Below are 23,837 nucleotides of genomic sequence, written 5' to 3' on the forward strand. Positions count from 1 at the left end.
TTCATTATAATTGAATTGCTATGAATGTTGAACGAGAAAATACGAGCAAGAATCGATGAAGTTACGATATCCAAAAGTCTCGTACGAACCTTAGGAATAGTATAGGATACGAATGTCATGACATTAGGTTATTGAGATGTGATTACATGTTAGACCATGTCTGGGAGATTGGTATTGTATTGTGATTACGTGTAAGACCATGTCTGGGACATTGGCATCATTATTCGATTTTGTGTAAGACCCTGTCTAGGACAGTGGCATCGATATATGGTAACATGTAAGGCCATATCTGGGATTTGGTATTGTATGAGCTTTATGAGATTTCTGAGTATCCTTAACGATTCCGAATGGTTCAACGGGAAAATTTAAATCGAGAAAGAATATATAAATGAGTTAAATGGCTCAGATATGTACGAGATTCATACAAGTAATAAAAGGGAAGTATTTCATGAATTCAATTATGATATTGAATATGTGTACAATGAGAAAGGTTTGTGATCTTATAAATGTTTACTCATAGTTGCCTATTGATGGAAATGATGTTGATTCATGTGATAATTTATTTGTATATGGCTTATTAAGTTTTTAAAGCTTACTTTGTATGTTCTTTCCATGTTTTTATAGATAATCGAAGCTAGCTCGGACTCGAGGATTGTTTGGAAACGTCATCACACTATCGATCAACTTGTTGGTACTTTTGAAGCTTTGTAAGTGCTAAACCGTAATTTATACATATTTCTATCCCATGCTTAGCACATTTTATGGATGATTTTTCTTAAAATTGATAAATTCGATGCTCCTAATGCCTTAATTTCATGTTTTATACTTAGGTGAGCATAGGAGAGTGAAAGGAACGAGAAACGGGCCAAAAATAGAGAAAATGGGCCAACGTACGAAATCAACACGGCCTGGACCTCCTCACATGGGAAGACCATACGACCGGGTCTATTTGGCAGAATCGAGGAATGACTCACACGGGTGAACCACACGCCCATGCCTCTTTAACAGGCTTGACCATGGCCTAAAGTAATCGCACACGAGAGTGTACACGGGCGTGTCCCTGTTGAGCCTAAGTTGAGTCCAATTCGGAAAAGGCCAATTTTGAGGGTTCTTAAGCATTCCAAAGCCTATAAATACACCCTAAAGGATGAGGAAAAGAGGACACATAGAGAGGGAAGCAGGGAACTGCTCAAGGAAAACCGATTGATCCATCTCAGAAGTCGAATTCATCATCAAGACTAAATATCTCCCCTTAATTTCCCTTCAAGAGTTTTGGGTTTTTCTTTATGTTTTGTATCGTTATTCTTCTAAGATGTTTACCTTTTTACTTATGAACTAAAACCCTTAAATACCTAAGGGGAATAAAACCTAAGACAGATCTTGTTATTATTATCTGAATTGTATGATAAATATTTGACTTATCCTTAATTATGTGTTCTTAATTCTTGTTTTGATATTCCAGGATATTGATTCAAGTTAAGCTCTCATTCAGAGGAGGAATAAACCCTGTCTAAGAGTACATTTGTCATAATTAAGCGGAGTTGGTTGCGCGCATAGGGATAGGGTGACAAGATTTTGCCAGATTAGGGTGAAACCTAATAAGGGGATCCATAGATCGAGTTAATGCAACCCTAGGGAGTTAATTAGAAAGAGATTTCAATTATTCAACCTAGGGTTAGACGTTGTTAGTCTCGAGAGAGATAATAATATAACTTAGGGATTTCTATGGATCAAGTCAAATGAATACATCGTCTGATTCAGAGTCAAATAACAAGTGAAGTCTAGGTGGATTTTTCCTTAGGTATTGTCTCAATCAATCGATTTTTCCACAAGTAATTCCCCAATTCTATTTTGTGTGAATTCTTAGTTTATTTAATTAGTTAGTTAAAACAAACCCCATTATTCTTAAGCTAGATAATAAAAAGATAGTCATTACTAGTACTTTTAGTTCCTTTGGGTTCGACAATCAGGTCTTGCTAAAGCTATACTACTGCTCGATAGGGACACTTGCCTTTATCATGATAATAGTTAAGTTTCAAGAACGATTCATTATAAATATTTAAAACCTGTCACAAATATCACGTATCAAGTTGTTGGCGCCGTTGTCGGGGAACAAATATACTAGGAACATTTGATTTTTATTACCTTAGCCATTTATTTTTATTGCAATTTAAATTTTATTCTAATTTTTATTACTAATTCTTTCTTTTCCCTTTTTCTGACAGGTTCTTATAGTTTATGACTAGAAAAAACCTGTCAGGACATTACTTTTTGACAGTGAGATTGATCGCACAATTCGCAGAAACCAAAGAGAAATAAGGCGAAGCTTAAGATACTCAGAGAACGAGTAAGAGGACGATATTCAAACCACAACCAAGGAGATGGCTAAAAACCAAGAAAATTCGCTACCTCCTGCGATTACTGTTAATCAAAATCCTGCTCCGCGCACTATGTATGATTATGCTAAACCTTTTTTAACAGGAACTGAATTGAGCATAGTTAGACCTGCTGTAGCTGCAAATACTTTTGAACTGAAACCTAACACAATTCAAATGATACAGCAATTTGTTTGTTTGATAGTTTTCAGGACGAAGATCCCAACGCTCACTTGGCAAACTTTTTGAAACTATGTGACACATTTAAAATCAATAGCGTTTCTGATGATGCCATACGTCTTCGGTTGTTTCCCTTTTCATTAAGGAACAAAGCTAAACAGTGGTTGAACTCGTTACCACAAGGATCAATTACTACTTGGGAACAAATGACCGAAAAGTTTTTACTTAAATATTACGTAATGATATCTCTTCTTTTGTGCAGATGGATTTAGAAACACTCTATGATGCATGGGAGAGATACAAAGACCTTTTGCGAAGATACCCTTACCATGGATTTCCATTCTGGCTATAGGTTCAAACCTTTCATAATGGCCTGAATCCTTCGACTCGACAAATAGTTGACGCAGCTGCTGGCGGAACCATCAATAATAAAACATCTGAAGATGCTTATGAGTTTACAGAGGAGATGTCACTGAAAAACTATTAGTGGCAAGTCATGAAGACAAAGCTAACGAAAATAGATAGTGTTTATAATGTCGATTCGGTCACTATGCTCTCTAATCAGGTAGAACTCTTGAATAAGAAAACTGATGGTTTTCTTAGTTCTTCACAGGTTCACCCAGTAATACAGTGCGAAGCAAGTAGAGGTGGATCAAACAATTCAAAATACCAACCTTATGGCACAACATGGATAACAAGCAGTTAAATTACATGGCTAATAATCTTCAGTCTCAAAATAATCCATATAGTAACACTTACAATGCAGGTTGGAGGAACCACCCAAATTTCTCATGAGGAGGCCAAGCAAATCAAAGACCACCTCCAGGCTACCAAGAACCACCCTACCAACAAGAAAAGAAGTCGAACCTTAAAGAGATGCTCTCAAAGTTTATATCGGTGTTAGAAACTCATTTTCAGAATACCGAGGCAGCACTTAATAATTAACAAGCATCAATCCAATGGCTCGAAACTCTGATTGGACAGCTTGCCAAGTTGATTTCTGAACGACCACAAGGTAGCTTGCCAAGCAACACAGAATCTAACCCAATGGAGCAACTCAACACGATTACTAGTCAAGATGAGGAAGGGTTAGTCACACCTGAACCAGAACCAAGACAAGAAACTGAGATAAACAACGGTAAAGGTGAGGTAGACCACAATGAGCAGAAACTGGTAAGTACAGAATACAAACCTCGTGTGCCATACCCAATGTAACAAGGAAAGACCGCTCAGACGAAAAATTTGGTAAATTCCTTAAACTTTTAAAGAAACTACATATTAACCTACCGTTTATTGAAGCACTTTCGCAGATGCCAAACGCAGTCAAATTTTTAAAGGAGCTTCTAGTAAATAAACAAAAGTTAGATGAAAGGTCGTATCTGGAGCTAAACGAAGTTTCCTCAGCTATTCTACAGAATAAACTACCCAACAAATTGAAAGATCTAGGGAGTTTTACAATTCCTTGCTTAATTGGTAGTTTAGATGTTAATAATTCAGATGTTAATAATTCATTAGTTGATTTAGGGGCTAGTATTAACGTCATGCCTTACAAAATGTTCAAACAATTAGGTCTTGGGAAAACCAAATAGACTAGGATGAGCTTTCAATTAGCAGATAAAACTATAAGGTTTCCTAGGGGTATTATTGAAGATGTGCTAGTTAAAATCGATATATTTATATTTCCCGTTGACTTTGTTGTTCTAGACATAGAAGAGGATAGAAACACTCATTTGATTTTAGAAAGGCCTTTTTTAGCAACCACTAGAACGATTATTGATGTTGGCACAGGTGAGCTCACACTTCGTGTGGGAGACGAAACAATCACCCTTCAAGCTCGCAATTCCTGCAACACATCGAAAATTGAAGGTGATTGTTTAAACCATTCTACTAAAACTGACAATATGGTGCAACCTATTTTGCAGGAAATGAGCTTGAAGGAAGTACATGATCCATTTTCAAGCAATAGTAGAGGACTTATTCGTGAAGAACGAAGGCTACAAATCGAGGAGCTAGATGAATGGCGGACACATAAACCGAGAACACGTGATAAACTAAAACTATGCCAGAACAAGCTCAATACGTTTCCAAATCAACTTAAGGTTAGAGATTGAGTTTTCTTAGACGCTGCAGATCCTCACATTATCACTGCCAAACCGAATGAAGAAATCCCTCTTACGGTACTTAGTATTTTCTCATTCGGTACAGTCGAGGTAAATCATCCCAAGTTCAGCATTTTTAAGGTAAATAATACCTGCTTAAAACCTTATTTTGATGAGATTCACAGCAGGAATGAGGAGTATAAACTCCTCGAACCACCATGACCATTCAATGGAGAGGTAAGTCGAGCTTAGACTATAAATAAGCGCTTCTCGGGAGGCAACCCGAGTACTAACTATATTAACTTCTTTAAATTTTAGTGTTTAACACCTCACTTACTAACAAAGCTCTTGAATACAGGTTTACCACACAGACACGACCAAGAACATGGGCGTGACTTAGGCCGTGTGAAAACAGGGCAAAGATTTCCCCAACACAGGCTACGACAAATCGCCACGGCCGTGCGACATGACTATGGGTGAACCTGCCAAAAAAAAACGGGCGTGCGACACGCTCGTGCCAAGCAACCATGGGTGAACCTGCCAAAATAACACGGGCGTAGACCTTCATACACGGGCATAGGAGAAGCGAACAGAGACAGACACAGCCGTGCGACACGGCCGTATGAACCAACACGCCCAAGGTACACGGGCATGGGGAAATTGTCAGACGCACCCAAATTTAAAATTTGCGAATTACACGGGAAAAAATTTGGGAACACGGGCATGTTCCCTGGCCGTATGTCCCAGAATCTATAAATACCCTTCACTATTCATCATCTCCCTCACCCAAAATCCCTAACCCTAGCCGCTGCAAGTCCACACGGCCTCCCTCGTACACCCGTGCACCGCTTCCAACCCTATTTTTTACGCTCATTCTCCTCTTTCTATCGTTTGTTTACTCTTTTCACTTCTATTTTACTTATTTCTAATGCTTATTATCAAAATAATCTTCATTTTTCTCATACTATTTTCATCTTGCTTATTATTCTATCATTTAATTTGCATTCTTAGGTTATTTATCATACACTTCATGTTAAATTGAGTTGTTAGGAAAGCCTCATTCTATTGTCATACCCATTCCATTACTATGCTCATTCTCATGCAATTACCATACTAATGTCATGAAATTATGCTATCAAAATGATTATTTTGGTTGAGTTTGGTTAGTATTAGTAGTTTTGGCTGAAATTGTTAGTTCAAATTCATGGTTTTTTCCTTTTCAAATTCGTTTACGTACTATTATCTTTTTTTTTATTGCAGGCATACAATGTAGTCTTTACGTAGTAAAAAGGCCGCCATCCCTGCTTCAAAGAAAAGGAAGGGAGCGTCATCTTCCTCGGGTCCTACCGCGAAAATTCGTCACCCTTTCTTGCAGTTCCCCATTGGGCCCTAAGAAGAAATTTTCCAAATACTCCAGACTCGACCTTTAATTGCAGACCGCTGCATCGACTAGGCTGCAGTAGAACAAGTTCAGTTGGCTGATGCAATTCGGGCCCTCCTAACCACCGACCATTGGAAGCTTTTCTTTGGGATCATCGAGCCAACATATCTTGAGCTCACGATGGAACTATGCTCAACGTTTGATCTTCAGACCGTAATGACAAACTACGATGACCCCGGCACGGTCCAATTTTGCCTAGGCGAATTAGTCCGCCAGCTAAGCTCCCAGAATTCGGTACTACATTGGGCTTATATACGGAGGAGTTCAAGGAGGAGAATGACTTACATGCTCTCAACCGCCATATCCATCGTTCTCCTTCACGGTGATGGGATGTACTAGTACCACGTTCGGCCACCTACGACCCCAGTCACTCCAAGGCCTCAGCTCTCCCTCCATCCTTGAGGTACTTACATTCCATTTTATCTCACACCGTGACAAGGCGGAGAGAGAGCACCGGTGTCGTCACCACACATGACGTCTACTACTTATGGTGTATATCGTACAGACATGTCTTCGACCTCACCTACTTTATCACCCTTGCCATTCGCTACCAAATGGAGCGATATTGGAAGGGGGTCATCTCCATTGGCCCTTATGTGACTCGACTGGTGCGACACTTCGGGCTCCTCGACACCGCAGCACAAGAATCATCATTGACCCTCATTGGCCAGATATCTCCACAAGGTATCTCGAGCATGCTAAGCATGAGGATGATCGAAAAGCGCCGAGGAACCTACCCTCCTCAATATCGTCTCGCCCAATCTACCGAGGAGGAGGCCCCCGAAGATATTACTGATGATGTCCTTCCACAGCACGAGGACCCAGCGTCTCAGCCACCACGCTCCCATCGTCCAGTTCATGCGGCGGCTTCATATGCTGACATCTCTGAGCGCCTCACTCGATTCGAGCAGCAGTGTTTTCAACGATTTGATAACATTGATGCTACTCTATAGCAAATTTGTCAGCACTTCCACATCTCATCGTCACCACCACTTCGCGAACCATCTGGAGATGATGATGTTTAATTTCATTTTATATTTATTTTTATATTTATATTTATATTTATTTTATTTTTTAATTTCACCTTTAACTTTTAAATGTTATTTCCTTTTTGTTACTATTTTAGGTTTTATAAACAAATCTCGGTTAATTCTTTATGAGTAATTATTCTTCCTAATATCCCCTAAAAAGTTCATGATTTATCACAGTTATAAAGAGCTATAAAGCTCACCATTACTTAGGATCTTGAAACTCCACTAGGAAAGGTTCTCCACGACTGCCATGTCCTGCTCGACCACGACCATAGCTACCACCAGATATAATATTCTTTTGGCGTAGGACTTATGGACTAATGAACTTTTACCACCACCGGAGTATCCTCCTCTACCCCCAAGCCGATTATTCTCCAAACCTCTAATTCAAGAAAATTCATTCATCACTCAGGAAGTTTCACTTCTCTCCCTATCTTATATTTATATTCTCTTCTATAGCTCTCATATCATGTTTAGGATAAATTTTGATTAATTTATGACTTTTATTGATATATCTTGAATTAAAATATAGGCATTTATGCATTTATTGTTTAAACTTTAAGACATTAGGGAATCAAGCATGATAAGTTGATTTTTGAAGAATTAAAAACTTTTAGGTTGTTTCCCTAAGTTTAGGTATTATCTTGAGTTGGAATTCACAAGTTAAACATAAAAAAAGCCATAATTTTTGTGAGATCTTGAGCCTTTAGAGTATCTATTATTTCTTTCATGCTCACTTTCATTATGAGTGCGTCAGTATTGAATTGTTATTCTAGAATTTGTTTGATTATGCATGTCAAGACCACACCATCTGATTTGATATGTCAAAATGAGAAAGGCATTTATGTTTAACTCACTCACTCCATAAAAGCCTACCTTCACAATTAACCCTTAGTGAACCTCCTTGAGCCTAACAACCCATTCCTTGATGTACCTTCAATATTAACCCATAAGTCATTATTGTTGAAATACCCTAAAATTAATTTGATCCCTATTTTTGTCGAGATTTGAGTTGGAATAGTTGCTTAGCTATGTTTTATTCTATTTTGGAATATGACTTGTTTCTAAAAAAAAAAGTATACATATTAGTAGTAGTGATCTTCTGAGTTAAAGAAGTTAAATTCCATATTCTGAGAAAAAGCTCTATTGTACGCAATTGCTGACTAGATATTTTTCTAGTTAGGCAATTTTTCAAGTCAATCTCGATTCTAACCCTTCCTTTCAGCTTGTGACCACACCCTTAACCAAAGCCATGTTACAACCCTTTAAAGACCTTTTGATTGATGTTTCATCTCAATTTATAGTGGTGGAGATTTGATTTTCATGCAAGCCTATGGTAATAACTTTTCATTACTGACTATTGAGTGCTTCATTTATTGTCCTTAAACACCTCGAGTGATTTGAGTGAATCTTTAGTGAGGATGTGAAACTCTGTGACATTTTGAATCAAAGGTAATTACTTAAATGAGGGGAGACACCTATGTTTTCATGATAAAATGCTCAACTTGGAATGTTTGAAACTTTGATGTTCTTTCAGTTGAATTTTCAATGTATGATTATCTATGAATTATTTTGAGATATTATCGATAGAAATTATAAGTTGAAAAGAATTTATTTTGATTATGAGTTGAGGATTTTGCTTGAGGACAAGCAAATGCTTAAGTGTGGGGGTATTTGATAAACCGTAATTTATACTTATTTCTATCCCATGCTTAGCACATTTTATGGATGATTTTTACTTAAAATTAGTGAATTCAATGCTCCTAATGCCTTAATTTCATGTTTCATACTTAGGTGAGCATAGGAGAGTGAAAGGAACGAGAAAATGGCCAAAAACGGAGAAAATGGGCCAACGTAAGAAATCAACACGACCTCTTTAACAGGCTTGACCACAGCTTGAAGTAATCACACATGGGCGTGTCCCTATCGAGCCCAAGTTGAGTCCAATTTAGAAAAGGCCAATTTTGAGGGTTCTTAGGCATTCCAAAGCCTATAAATACACCCTAAAGGAGGACGAAAAGGGGACACACAGAGAGGGAAGCAGGAAACTGCTCAAAGAAAGTCGACTGATCCATCTCAGAAGCCGGATTCATCATCAAGACTGAAGATCTCCCCTCAATTTCCCTTCAGAAGTTTTGGGTTTTTCTTTATGTTTTGTATTCATTATTCTTCTGAGATGTTTACCTTTTTAGTTATGTACTAAAACCCCTAAATACTTAAGGGGAATGAAACCTAAGAAAGATCTTGTTATCATTATCTGAATTGTATGATAAATATTTGACTTGTTCTTAATTATGTGTTCTTAATTCTTGTTTTGATATTCCAGGATATTGATTCAAGTTAAGCTCTTATTCAGAGGAGGAATAAACCCTGTCTAAGAGTACATTTGTCATAATTAAGCGGAGTTGGTTGCGCGCTTAGAGATAGGGTGACAAGATTTTGCCGGATTAGGGTGAAAACTAATAAGGGGATCCATAGATTGAGTTAATGCAACCCTAGGGAGTTAATTGGAAAAAGATTTCAATTATTCAACTTAGGGTTAGACGTTGTTAGTCTCGAGAGAGATAATAATATAACTTAGAGATTTCTACTGATCAAGTCAAATGAATACATCGTTCGATTCAGAGTCAAATAACAAGTGAAGTCTAGGTGGATTTTTCCTTAGCTATTGTCTCAATCAATCGAGTTTTCCACAAGTAATTCCCCAATTCTATTTTGTGTGAATTCTTAGTTTAGTTAATTAGTTAGTTAAAACAAACCTCATTATTCTTAGGCTAGATAACAAAAAAGCAGTCATTACTAGTACTTTTAGTTCCTTTAGGTTCGACAATCCAGTCTTGCTAAAGCTATACTACTGTTCGATAGGTACACTTGCCTTTGTCGTGATAATAGTTAAGTTTCAAGAAAGATTCATTATAAATATTTAAAACCTGTCACGAATATCACGTATCAGTAAGTGTCATCTTGATATGTTTTGAATTATGACTTTAGCCACGAGATTTGGCTTGTAAATGGTAGTGTATATATATATGGCCTTATGTTTTGGCATATTTTGTGAAGGTTATATGTTTGATTGTGTAGCTAGTTGATAATTGGTGTATTAATGTTTGGAAGATAACATGTTGTGGCTTGATTTTAAGATGATGAAATGGTATATTTTGTGACAAGAATTAGTAATTGAAATGATGAAGAAATGCATTTAGAAGTTATACAAATTTGATGATTTTGACTTATTGATTTGGTATGTTTTGGCCATGTATTTTAGTAGTTAAGAGAATGGTTTGTAAATGGTATGATATGTGTATGAATTGTTATGAAGTGGCTGCCAATTGGGTTGAATTATTGATGCAAATTATACTTGTGCATGCTTGTGAAAATACAGTGGCAAATTGGCTTTGCAAATAACTTATTTTTGTCCACATGGGTAGAGACACGGGCGTGTGTCTCAACCGTGTGCGACACACGGCCATGCTACACAGCCGTGTGTCCCCTAAGGTAGTCCTTCGATATTAAGGCAGTATACCTTATAGGTTTGACACAGCCTAAACACACGGGCGTGTCTACTGGCCATGTGTGACACACGGGTTGGCATATAGGCGTGTGACCAGCCATGTGACCCAAGTCAATAACCCCTCCAGATTTTCCAAGGCTATGACACACGGACGTGTCCTCGGCCGTGTGGTGTAAGTCAGTATGTATGCCCTGTTTTCACACGGTCTATGACACTGCGTGTCTGGTGGCTGTGTGAGGCACACGGCCTGTTCACACGGGCGTATGACTCCTGAATGTTTGAAAATTTTATAAGTTTCTCTAGGTTTACAAATGTTATCAGTTTAGTCCTGAACCTCATTAAGCATGTTTTAAGGTCTCGTAGAACCTTATAAGGGACAATATCATTATGTTAGATTGATATTTATGTGATATTGAAACATGTATGAGAAATGAATGATTTATGTTGTGATTGATCGGTAATGCCTCGTAACCCTATTCTGGTGACAGATACAGGTTAGGGGTGTTAGAGTAATAAGTAAGTGTCTAGTCACGACTCTTATAAGCCATTCTAGGAAGTCCTTCTTATGGCTGAAGTTCTACTAATAATGCATGTATACTTGAATAACTGATAAACGTATATATGTGACCTTCAAATAATATCTGTGTGGTTAAGTGTGTGATGGGTTGTAAGTATGGGTGCATGTGAATCTGTGAAGCAATTGTATATATGTAAATGAAACATATACTATAATGCATGATCATGTTGACATGTGTAAAGCTTGTAAAGAAGTATGATTTGCTTAAGTAAATAAGTATAACCTACATGAATGAATACTTATGTTAGATGTATTATGTGTGATTAAAAATGTGGGAGAAATAGAGATCTAACGAAGTTTTGGGAGATTAGGTGATGTGAGTGTTGACACTACGGTGGTATGCATTAAATTTCATCAAGATAGTAAACACAAATTTTCGTTCGACAATTTTGAGGAAAGACCATGGCCATGGCACATTCTAGAAAGGACGAATAAGCCGTATTTATCTACTAGGGTTTTTGCGTGTCTCGGAGCGATGATGGGCAAACCTCACGCGATGGTGAGTTTAGGCAAATCCATATTACAAATACAGTAGTTTATGTGATGCTTTAGTGGCATCAAAATAGAGCCTTTGTGGTGTATTATGATTAGCCTTTGTGGTGTATTTTGATTAGCCTTTCTGGCATATTCTAATTAACCTTTGTCGCGTATTCTGATTAGTCTTTGTGGCATATTCTGATTAGCCTTTGCGTTAGCCTTGGTGGTGTATTCTGATTGGCCTTTACGACGTATTTGGCAAAGTTTGTAGGGCGTGATCTGTTAAGCCTGAGTAGCATAATCGATATTTGTCTTTGTAGGCAATTTTGTAATATCTATGTGGTGTAATTGGTGAAGTATATGTAATAGAATCTGGTTAATCGTCTATGTGGTAAGATTTTGGAAAGTCTTGGGATTTCTTCGATGGAAAATTTTGTGATAAGGATCTGATAAGTTTATATTTAACTTGGCTTGTTTACCTTTGGAATAAATGGAATAAGGTTTAAGGAGTGTATCGTGATTAAGGGTATGCCTCCGTAGTTCTAAAGAAATCATATGGTATCCGACGGAGTGGCTTGTTTAGGATATGGGCGTATTTACATATATGAAAGGTATAAGCATTAGCTGGACTGAGTTATCTACACTATGAAGAGACAAAATTTGAGTTATTTGGTACCTTTCAAATGTAAGATCAGTTATTTAAGTTATCCTCTAGAGATTGATATATGGAATTATCCAACATAAAGAAAGATATTCAACATTTGTTTGAAGAAGAAGGTATAAATATCACCTGATAAGATTTAGGGATCAGCCAGACGTGAAGTGAGAATTGATACGTTTAGAATTAAAGCTGGAGTATAAGAATATATCCAATAGTATAAAGTATTAGCCAAACACTAAAGTGTAATCCAAAATTCTTTAAGATGAGGAATACAACCAGAAAAGCTCCAAGGTATTTTGTGTAAAAAACTCACTAAATTTGTATGAACTTACAAGTGTTTGTTCATGTTTCAGGTGTTGATGTACGAATGAGTTCACTGAAGGACCAGTCCAGGAGCGCGCCAAAATGGCAGTTTTAGTCGCGGTATTATGCATACAGAGGACACCATGGTGTATAGTGTATACTTAAACAAACCATTTGGAGTCCATTTTAAAAATGTTAGGTGTTGTTTTTGAATTTTGATGTAACTATATAATATACAATTGTATTTTAAAAACCATAAAAAAAAATAATAAGTATGTTTATGAGTACTTGTATACCAATAGTTTAAATTTTAGCTATATGTTTATATGTGGTAACATCTGAGATCCAGACTCGATAATTCGAGTCGGGTTAAGGGCGTTACAAATGTAACCTCCCCAACCCGTCCTAAAAGTTATGATCAGATTTGGAAGATTAAATTGGCCACCAGAATGACCTAGTAAAACTATCGGAGTTTTTAAAACAATCTTTCTAAAACATTTATTTACCTTAGAAGAAAAACTTAGTGTGTTTCTAAAGATATAATATTATTCCAAAAACAAGTTGATCTTAATGTTTACTTTGTAAAAGTTATTTTCCAATTTTTTTTTCAAAAATCTCTTTTACATAATATCACAATGGAAAAATGATCTTCGATATAGTTTTAATTAAAACCAAAAGTTTATGCATAATTAAATCAAAATCCATATTTCAACAACCTAATCAACATAAATGTCATACATGCCAAAATTAACTCAAAATTTAAGTCCCATGTCACAGTTCAAATAAACAGTACAATTATCAAATAACAGAAATTATAAATAATACATCTAAAACGCTTTTATAAAATATATTCCGAGACAAGCCTTCCAAATGTCGAGTCCACATCATAACCTTGTAGGTTATTTGTAAAGATGGAAATTAAGGAAGGTGAGTTTAGAGAGCTCAGTGTGAGTCTAATCACAAGAAAATTGGTGCAAAACAGTAGACAAAACATAAAATAACAATTCTTAGAATAATCACAATCGTATAGCAATTCAGGGTATCAATTTTTCAGATCAACATATCAATATAATATTCCAGAATTCACCGTTTTGCATGTACATGCTTATGAATGGCAATGTAATTTTAGTTTATCAGAAGAGATCCTATCTAACTCCTCTACACACCGCAATAAGAGTTCCCAAAACTCATCCATCCCTACACACCGCATTGTGGATAAACCACCACTAATTTGCAGATAAACTATTAGTAAAAAATTTATGGGTAAACCATCAATATTTTCATATAAAAAGTTTGCAGATAAACTACCAGTAAGTTGTGGATGAACCACCAGTGTTTGAAAATTATTAAACTACCACTACTTCCTCCATTCATATCGTCCCACCCCCATGCAATGCAATATGACATGCTTGTAACAAAACAATGCAGAAACAATAGACATGCTTAACATATATTCAGTAGGGCAAAAACAGTAATTGTAGTAACAGTTTATAAGAGTTACAATGACAGTAGTCATGTAACATTCACATATCATACAATATAACGATAACAATTCAGTAATTAAATCACAAATTCCAAAATATACATAATATTAGAGACTTAATTGAGTAAATAAAAACTCTAAAAACAATTCAGGGACTATATAAGGACTAAACTGAACAATTCATAAATCTTTGGATAAAATTGTAAAACAATGATCATACATCCGTGTGGCCAAGCCGTGTAGAAGGGTTATACGACCGTGTGGCCATGCCATGTAATAGCCTGAGGTCGTGTAGAAAATGATGAATTAACCTACAGGAAGGACACGGTTGTGTGGCAGGCCGTGTAATAGGCTGAGGTCATATGGAAGACGAACTACCCTACAATTTAGAGAGGCACATGGTCGTGTGGTCCACACACCTGTGGGGGAGATCGTGTGGCCCTAAACTTATACACAATCACCACTAATTCACTTGGAAAAGACACACACTTTTCACCGCAAGTTCGACTGGTGTTCCTTACAATCAATTTTGATTTGATTCACCTAGATTCGGTTCTTCAACAGTAAATACACAAAATTAATTATTGGTATCAAAACTTGGGCAAGATTATCAAATATTGGCAAGATTCGAAAAAGAATTGATTAATCAAATGAAAAAAAATTACGTTGGATTTTTGTACAACAAAAATACGAAATCTAATTATCAAAACAAATGCACTTACTGACCTTGGCAAAGGTAACAGATGATAACGACGAAAATTCTAATCATCGTTAGAAATTGAATGAATCGAGGTCATTTAATACAGGGAAGAAAAATAATCGATAGTTCAAAGGTAAAAATTATGAGAGAAAAGAAAAGAAAAGAAGATGGAGGAAAAATTCTATTAAGATTTGAAAAGGGGCAAGATGTAGAATCTAATTAGGAAAAAATGGGTTAAATACCTAGGGCTTATAAACCCTAGGGGTGGCAATGGTAAATATCTCAAAGTTTAGCCAAAATTAAAAGAAATGAAATGGCAAAGGAGGAACTCAACCTAAGACCTCTGGGAAGGGGAACTAGTACTTAACAATCAAGCCTAAGACTCATTTCTTATTTAATTTTAATTATTAACCGTATATATTTTGGGGCGTGACAAACATGATTATACATTTCGTCAAAAATTGATGTTTAGTTATTATATTTAACACTTCAAAAGTTAAATCCTTCTAAATTTTTTATTTGAAATTTTTAGTTGATACACAATTATTAACATTTTAGTATTTTGATTTATTAAGACACGATTTTTTTATGAAGAATACAAAGAACAAACGACTTATTGGCTAATATGATGCTACACAAGATTGAGCAAAAATATAGGTGATAAATTTAAAAAAGAATGTTAATAATTTAATTAAAATATTTAAATTGAAAAAAAATTATTTTTAAATATAAAAAGTTAAATTTTATATTCTTTAAAAGTACATAGACAAAAATAACATATAATTATATAAATTATATAAAATATTGAATTACAAAATATATAAAATGATAAAAATAATTAATTTGTTGAATTCTTCTTTATATTAGCATTGTAACAATAATTTTAAAATTTACTTTTACGCCAGACACTGCGATATTGAAGGAACAAAGATTATTGATTATATTTTTGAAATATGCTATTAAATTTGTTTGCATATATTTTAATATTTTCGGTTTAACATTATATTATATTTTAAACTTAAGTTTTTTTTTAAATATTTATATCTCCTCAAATATTGTTTCATGAACAATTTTAATTAATAAACCAATATTAAATAATAACAATTTTATAAAACTAACGAGCAACTCGTGCATCACACAAGATAGTAAACTAGCTTTAAAAAAACGACAATCTAGAGGTATTAAGGGTTGGATTGGTCTTAAACATTATATTAATACATTTTTATAGTAATTTAAGCCTAGCTAGACCTAAAAATATGAACTTAAATTTTTGCTCGAATCTATTCATATTTGTAAATAATTAGTCCAATTCTATTTTAAATTCTCAAATATTATTTTTAATATAATATTTTAATGTTTTCTTTATTTATTAAAATTTTATATATAAACATAATGTTACTATTATATATTACTATATATTAAATTTATTTGTATATGTTATAAATTTTATAAAATATTAAAAATCTAAAAACCAGCTCGGACGTTGAATGCTTATATTTTAAACCAACTTTGGAATTCAACAACAGGGTTAGTGAGACCCTCTCTGTTGTGTCATTTCCATGGGGTACATGCAATAAAAACGTGACAAAATGGTCCCAAGCTCAATCACGTTGTCAAAATTTTCTTCATGACTAATAATGTAATGATCTCAGACAAAATCTGTCTTTTCTTTTGCTAAAGATCATACGAAATCTATGTTCACGTCCTGTCAGCCACACAACTTTAAAATCTAGTATATGCATAAGTCCAGGGAAAAATCTAGGCTAACTCCAATATGGCGACTTCTCCCTTGTCTGTCACCTCCAAACCACCATCAGTCACCCGTCTACGCCACCAACGTCCACCACTAACCCCCGTCCGTGTCAGTGCTGCAGCCGTCACTACAACTACCGGGATGCCAGACCACCACCACCCTTCACTCGAAATCACTGGTGGAGGAGCTGATCGCTTTCTCCCTGCTTTCAACACCCTTCACCTTCATTACAAGCCTTTCCCCATCATTGGTTGGAACCGCCATCTTGAGACCATATTCGCTGCCTTCTTCCGTACTGTCCCCGAAGTTAAGTACCGCCGTGAGTGCCTCCGGACCCAAGACAATGGCACCATAGCCTTGGATTGGGTCTATGGTGACCACCGCAGCTTGCCTTCCGACTCTCCGATCCTCATTTTACTGGTTTGTGTATTATCTGTTTTAAATACCCTTTTGTTTAATTGGATGAAAGGAGGGAAAAGTATTCAATTTCAGGGGTTTGATTTTCTACCCTTTTGTTTGGTTGGTGGGAAAAGTTGAATGATTGTTGAAATTGAATGTTGCAGCCAGGGCTAACTGGAGGGAGTCAAGATTCATATGTGAAGCATATGCTGGTGAAAGCTAAGAGCAAAGGCTGGAGGGTTGTAGTATTCAATAGCAGGGGCTGTGCAAATAGTCCTGTTACTACTCCTCAGGTACTATACTACTATAAATTTCTTTCTTACAGATTTAAATTACGGTCGCGGACTTATAGTCATTTTATCCTTGATTTGCAGCTCCAAACAGCTTCATTCACAGCAGATACTTGTCATGTAGTAGATCATGTTTCATCTAGGTACCCCATAGCAAGTATTTATGCTGTTGGTTGGTCTCTTGGAGGCAATATCCTTGTCAATTACTTGGGAAGGGTAAGCGAAATAGGGGTTTTTTATAAGGTCCGAACATATATCGGACACAAAATGAAAAGTCTGAATAACATAACCCGCCTCATGTATAAGTTTTTAAATTTTTGGCATGCAGGAGCACCATAGGTGCTCTCTCTCTGGTGCTGTATCACTCTGCAATCCTTTCAACTTAGTGATTGCAGATGAAAATCTCCGAAAGGGCTTCAACAATATTTATGACAGAGCACTTAGGGGAGGTCTTTCTAGAACTTTTGAAAAGTAATTATACATGAATTTTCTCTTACTGTTAATTGCATTAAAATTTGAAGATATCCTTTTTTGAGTCCATATAACATGAAGTGATTCTACCATGCTAGACATGCTTCCCTCTTCGAAGAAATGCATGATGAATATAATGTCCAAGAGGGTTTGAATCCTCGTACTGTACGGGAATATGATGAAGCAATAACACGAGGTATGTTTTTTCTTACATCAAACCTGTTTTACTCGAACTAGGGATCGAGTGAGTATCGAATATGATATGGACTTGATATCATTATGTATCCAATGAGCATTGATATGAAACTATGACCTTAGCATCAAAGTAGTTTTGCTTTCCTTTTTTTCCTTGCTGTTAAAGCAATGTCTGTTTAATGACAGATTTAACAACTGACTAGAGTTGCTATGTGTAATACATTGCAGTGTCATTAGGTTACAAGTCAGTGGATGAATATTACTCAAATTCATGTAGTTGTCATGTTGTACAACATGTCCGGATCCCTTTGCTTTGCATCCAGGTAGCTTTGTGGGCAGTTCATACCGTGATTGGTTTTGGTTTTGGTTTCAAAAGTTTTAAACATTGATTTTCAGCATCCATTATCCTTTAAATACCTGATTCATTAATGGTGTTTTGCAGGCTGCAAATGATCCAATTGCGCCTAATGAGGCAACTCCTTACTCAGATATCAAGGTAAGTCTAGATCATCCTGTGACTCATTCTACCATACTAAATGTTTACTCAGCATAGATGCTTGACATCCCAAAAACATGTTGGAAAATTCGGAGTATCCTATTCACACTTATTAATGTCTCCATTGACTTCCATAACTAATGAAGTGTACTTTCTGATGTTTTAAGGACAACCCTAACTGCATGCTGATAGTAACACCCCAGGGTGGTCATTTAGGCTGGGTTGCCGGTGATGACGCACCCTTTGGAGCTCCCTGGACTGATAATGTGGTGATCGAATTCCTTGAACATCTGCGAAAGAATGCATCTAAACTCGAATAATCTTGAGCTATGGAGATAGAAAACTCTGCGGCAGGATTCAGAAGGCTTGCATCAAACAATAACTAGAGTAAGCAAAGAGCATCTGTACACATTGTAAACATCTAATCTTTGAATGTACAATCATAACATGTGAGCTCCATTAGAAAAAAAACTTGAATGATCTGATTCACACTGTTCATGGAGATTAGTGAATCATACATTACGTTCAAGAAATGTGTTACTGAACATCGAAAACGATCAGATGAACTTTGACTATCATTTTCCAATCACTTCCTTCAATAGTTGATGAACTCAAGGGTCTTGAATGCTAATAATAATCCAAAATTTGTTGTATTGTGAAAAGGATATATGTGCTGATGAGAGAGCTTGGCCTTTTCCTGTATTTAAGGAGATTTAGGGTGGGTTTGGGGCAATGGTGCGGTGCGGTGCGTTTAGTTTACTTTTTGTCTCACGCTACAGTATTGCTACAGTGTATCTAATCTCACCGCCACCGCTATTTTTATACTAACCGCAGATAATCGCACCGCCTATCTAAACTCACCCTTATATTGAAATTGGCAGAATCAGAGTTAAAACAGTGTGAAGAACAGAAAGGGAATTAAAGAAGAAAACAGGAGGTGGGATGCATTACTGTGGGAAGAAGAAACTTTTATTGCTGTCAAATTGCAAAATGAGGAACTTGACTCCATGAGTTCTGTATGAGAACTACATAAAATCTTAGCTACAAAAAAATGTTATTATTTTCAGTCTACCATGAATCTTTTTCCCTTGATATCCTCAGATCTAAGATGACAATACAAAAGGCGTACCTTGCTTTCTCGATTACAAAGAGAATAGACTATGCTACCCTGCAGAATCACAGCTACAGATGAAAAGATATAAGCCCAACTGTTTGATCAACAGCATCATCCAAAGATATCATCATAAGGAACAAAACAAAACTCTTAGTGTAGCATGAGCTAAGGAGCAAGAACCGGAAAACCCAAGAATTGATAAATTTATACATGATGCCTGTTTTAGCATGCTCCTTCCAACTTTTAACCAATTTTGAACTGGAAGCAGAAGGTGCCTAGTGTCTGATGGATGTATTTGGCTACCGTGATGAATGAGCTTGGCAGTTGAAATCACCATCTACTTAATCTTCTGTTTAATGACATGCTGCAATTGGACCTTCTGACTTTCCATTCTTGCCTCCAAAAGTTTTGCCTTCAAACTTTTCTTCTGTACACCGCGAGGCCATTCAATGCACCCTTTCATCCCCTTCATTATGTGTGGATGACCCGGGTCAGGTGAACTCCAATGTCCCACCAAGTCCAAGGGGCTGAACCCACCATTATCTGACCCTTTATCTGGGGACATGATACTGCCGTTACACTTCCTTCCATCAGAAAGCCTTCCATTGGTTCCTTCTACTGAGATTACCTTGAAATGTTCTTCATGTTTTGGGACTGATCTCCAAAGCCTCACAATGGGCGACACCTTCTTCAACTGTCTTGCAGGCAAGGAACAAACTTCGCTAATTTCTGTCACTGGGGTATCTCCTTCCCATTCAGTTCCACTCCCAGAGAGATTGCTGTGCCGATGAAACTTATCTGCAGATGCAGCACTCCCTTTCGGTGAATAACTTGAGCCTTGACCCTCAATATGGCTGATAGTTTCCCATCCACTCTCATCTTCTTCAATCTCATCTTTCTGATCACCATACAGATTCGAATGTCTCAGATTACCGTCTTTTTTCATCATATTCATTTCAGCACTTGCCATATGAACTTTAGAGGCATGGTTGGCTGGACTACATGCAACAGATGGTTCAGTTTCCCTTTCATTGGCCTCAGCTAACGCCACATCTTCGAGAACAGCAAAAATGTCATCAGGGTTTACCGGCTCATATGCAAATTCCTTGATTTCTTGGACATTAACTGAAGCAGCAGCTTGTCGAAGTGATTCTGCTTCTCTCATGTCTTTCACATCCAGAGTTCCGGTCCTTGACCTTAGAAAAGTATCTAAATCTGCAACAAGCTTGTTCATCTGTGAATACCTTTCTTCAAGTGCTACTTTTGCATCAATGAGCTTCATCTGTACACGTTCTTCACGCCAGACCTCAGCCATCTGCAACATCTTTCTTTCCCCGTCGACTTCGTCTCGAAGCTTCATGGAATCTCTCTTTAATGCTTCCACTTCACTCTTGTCTTCTCCAATTTCCTTAGCAAGCTCATCGCATACTTCTTCAATTAGTTCTCTGTCCTTTCTTTCCTTTTCATAGTCCTGCATATATTGCTTTGCTGATAAATTGGCAGCAGCCAGCTCTTTCACCAATTTGGAACTGACAATCTCGAGTCTCTGCCGGTTTTTCTTTTCTCGATTCAAGTCAGCTTTGACATCATTGACAAATGCACGTATTTTCTCATGCTCTCTGCTTCGCCACGAAGCTCTTTCCTCACTAACTTTTCTCAAGAAGTGCTCAAGTTTCTTCTTTGAGGACCAGCACTCAGTTTCAAGCTCTTTGATGCGAACTCGAGCCTGCTCTAGCTCAGCTTCAAGGGCAGAAACAATTGATACTGCACTTACTTGCTGGTCAATACGCTTCATGCGACTATAAATTTGTCGTACCTCATCTGTTGTTCTGAAGCAGACAGGATCCCACTTCGTTGCCCCCTCCATTGCAGAGTTTGAAAATTGAATTAAAGGCCCGACCTTAAAAAGGAGAAAAGTAGCTTAAGATCAGAAGAGTAAGAAATCAATTAATTTTCATACAAATAAATTCTGCATTTATCTGGGACCAAGGCTTTCGCGTTGGTAATATTTGAGATGCCGAAAAGAACAAGAACATTTTATTTTCTTTACAAGATCATCAAAATGGAACCTAACAAATCCCACTAAGAGAAACTATAGAATGCAGGTTCTGCAATGCACGACACATTTGCCGCACGAGTGAGATACCAATGGTTTGGTTCTCTATCAATGTTTTACATATTGATCAGATCATTACAAGTTCAAGATTGAATGATGAAGCTCAAGGTGGCAAGCATACCTTACGCGGGAAGCTGTTCTTTGCAGGAGAGACAGAACTAGGGCTTTGTAATGGATTCTTTGGCTCTGAACCATAGAATTTGTCCTTGTGATGATAAAGAAACGGGACACCGATAAAACCGTTACCAGCCTGCAGAAAATTACAAGGTAATTAAACTCATAAGGTCCTAATAATGAATCAAATTGCTTAACTACAATAAATCAATCAGGACACAGAAGTATATCAGTAAAAGCAGAGCAAGCAGAAGGACATTAAGATGTAATTTAAACAAATTATCAAATGTATAGAGGATCAAGCAAATAGTAACTGTCAACAAATCTTATAACCCTTTTTCAAAGATAAATATCCATAGAAAGCCTGTAAAATACTACTCATAGAAGCCTCTCAGAATTACAACAATAAAAACCAGACCATAGCTTACAATGACAAGAAACTTCAAACATGATCAATGCATCAAAAAGGTGATTGTCCGAAATGAGCATATGTGCAATATCAATATATAAAAAAAAAAAAATTAATGTCCTTTTTTTTAATGTTTTTAAAAGATCTTGCATCTTACCTCAGTACCAATATCCCGGAGATGTATTAATAAAGATGAACTTTAAGAAAAATGAAAAGTCCATTATATTATACAAAATCATATCAATCATTATAAAGATCATTTTCTTGGGCTAGCAAAAGTAGAAAGCTTCATTTTCTTGGCATGCAGGCAAAATCTAAAACACTTTTAAAAATTGAAAATAACACTTTAACAATGATTGTATTATAAAAGAAGAGCATTATTTTCAGTATTAAAGCTTCAAACTTAAGCAGAAAATTATCCAAACAATCACACTTTTTCATCACATCATTCCCATTGTAACGAAAATAAATAAAACTACAGATCTTTGAGCCAGAAAAGGTTAAAATATCTCACCTTCAACCCCAACTGATCCCTCCTCCTCTCTCCCCCACCCAGCGTCACCGTCTCTGGCAACTGCAACCGCCACAATCCACCTGCAAGCTTCCTCGCTGACACAGTTGAAGTTCCTTTCCTCCGTCGTGCACGACCACCATCCTCCTCCTCCTCGAGCTCCTTCTCAACTCCACCGCCTTTATCTCTCACTCTCTCCCTTTCCTCCATCTTCCATTTCAACAACGGCGTCTCCGGCCTGCTCCGCCTCCCAACTACCGCTGCACCGACTCTCTTCCACCTCGTGTTCCGTGTCGTCCGCTTCCTCGTCGGCTTGAGATCCGCGTCCACCGGATTCCTTCCCGAAAATGTCGTCGGTAAACTCATTTCCACTGTCACCTTCTTCACTCCGAAACTGAAACCTCTTCCATCAACATTCCAAAACCAAATAACATAAAATAAAGAGAAACAAATTTCCAACTTCACGTTGAAAACAAAACAATACTTTGTAAATTTAGTTTGTGAAAAACTCCATTTCTCTTTCGGTGAAGTCTCTGAAAGTGAATGAAGGTAGTAAGAGATAGGGGTGAAAAAAAAGCTGAACTAAGACAGGATTAAGAGAGAGAGGTTGAGTTGATGTTTTCTACTTTGGTTGTTTCTGAAATGGAGAAAAAAAAAAGCAGATGTAGTCTAGATGTGTACAAGAATACGGTAATACATTTTACTGTATTTTATACGGTCAACATATAATGTGGAATTAGATACGTTGTCGCTTACTAGCTGTTTGATTACGTGCTTTGTGATTCCAACGCTGTGGACAATCTAAATTGAACTTAGATTCGAAGAAAATATATATTCATGTTAGAATTGTGATATTAATCCCCGCACTATGCATAAATTAAATTATATATGTATTCTATTTTCTATATAATTTTTAATTTTAACATAATACTGCAACAATAATTAAATTTATTATCTAGAATTTTGCTGAATAATATATAGACATAACAAATTGATATAGTATTACACAATAATAACACATAATATTTTGAAAATAATCCAATTACTGATTGAAAAAACAGTAGGGATTAAAATTTCAATTTTAAAAAAAGTTAGGAAAAAGTCCATTGATAATTAAAAAGCATGGGAGAG

The 23,837-nt window shown here is 36.5% G+C and overlaps 2 protein-coding genes and 1 non-coding gene across 4 annotated transcripts; 1 reads left to right on the forward strand and 2 right to left on the reverse strand.

Annotated features, from left to right (window-relative positions):
* Window positions 1-2,783: 2,783 nt before the first annotated feature.
* On the reverse strand, window positions 2,784-2,891 carry LOC128287528 (small nucleolar RNA R71). Its single transcript, XR_008278228.1, has one exon. It is a non-coding gene; the product is annotated as a small nucleolar RNA R71 (small nucleolar RNA).
* Window positions 2,892-16,442: 13,551 nt separating this feature from the next.
* On the forward strand, window positions 16,443-19,513 carry LOC108464350 (embryogenesis-associated protein EMB8-like). Of its 2 annotated transcripts, XR_001868276.2 has the most exons (9): window positions 16,443-17,011; window positions 17,155-17,283; window positions 17,365-17,496; window positions 17,609-17,751; window positions 17,850-17,947; window positions 18,175-18,269; window positions 18,389-18,442; window positions 18,610-18,829; window positions 19,324-19,513. XR_001868276.2 is itself a non-coding variant. In XM_017764616.2 (8 exons), the coding sequence occupies exons 1-8, from the start codon at window positions 16,613-16,615 to the stop codon at window positions 18,760-18,762; spliced, it is 1,203 nt and encodes a 400-aa protein (XP_017620105.1). In that variant the 5' UTR covers window positions 16,454-16,612; the 3' UTR covers window positions 18,763-19,028. The 2 variants fall into 2 exon arrangements, 1 of the variants encoding a protein (XP_017620105.1); XM_017764616.2 differs by lacking the exon at window positions 19,324-19,513 and having other exon boundaries at window positions 16,454-17,011; window positions 18,610-19,028.
* Window positions 18,692-23,499, reverse strand: LOC108464349 (uncharacterized). The gene is made up of 3 exons (XM_017764615.2): window positions 22,710-23,499; window positions 21,794-21,922; window positions 18,692-21,456 (listed from the first exon to the last, which is right to left on the reverse strand). Exons 1-3 carry the CDS (start codon window positions 23,070-23,072, stop codon window positions 19,894-19,896), a joined length of 2,055 nt encoding a protein of 684 aa, XP_017620104.1. The 5' UTR covers window positions 23,073-23,499; the 3' UTR covers window positions 18,692-19,893.
* Window positions 23,500-23,837: the final 338 nt, after the last annotated feature.

Source organism: Gossypium arboreum, chromosome 13, assembly GCF_025698485.1.
Source record: "Gossypium arboreum isolate Shixiya-1 chromosome 13, ASM2569848v2, whole genome shotgun sequence".
Lineage (NCBI taxonomy): Eukaryota > Viridiplantae > Streptophyta > Magnoliopsida > Malvales > Malvaceae > Gossypium > Gossypium arboreum.

Excerpts from the sequence above, each read along its gene's own strand:
- LOC108464350 (XM_017764616.2), top strand. The coding sequence starts at position 16,613 with ATGGCGACTTCTCCCTTGTCTGTCACCTCCAAACCACCATCAGTCACC. Across the intron at positions 17,012-17,154 it reads CTCCGATCCTCATTTTACTG|CCAGGGCTAACTGGAGGGAG; the intron begins GTTTGTGTATTA and ends TGAATGTTGCAG. Across the intron at positions 17,284-17,364 it reads GTCCTGTTACTACTCCTCAG|CTCCAAACAGCTTCATTCAC; the intron begins GTACTATACTAC and ends CTTGATTTGCAG.
- LOC108464349 (XM_017764615.2), bottom strand. The coding sequence starts at position 23,072 with ATGAGTTTACCGACGACATTTTCGGGAAGGAATCCGGTGGACGCGGAT. Across the intron at positions 21,923-22,709 it reads GGGATCAGTTGGGGTTGAAG|GCTGGTAACGGTTTTATCGG; the intron begins GTGAGATATTTT and ends AATTTTCTGCAG. Across the intron at positions 21,457-21,793 it reads AGAACAGCTTCCCGCGTAAG|GTCGGGCCTTTAATTCAATT; the intron begins GTATGCTTGCCA and ends CTCCTTTTTAAG.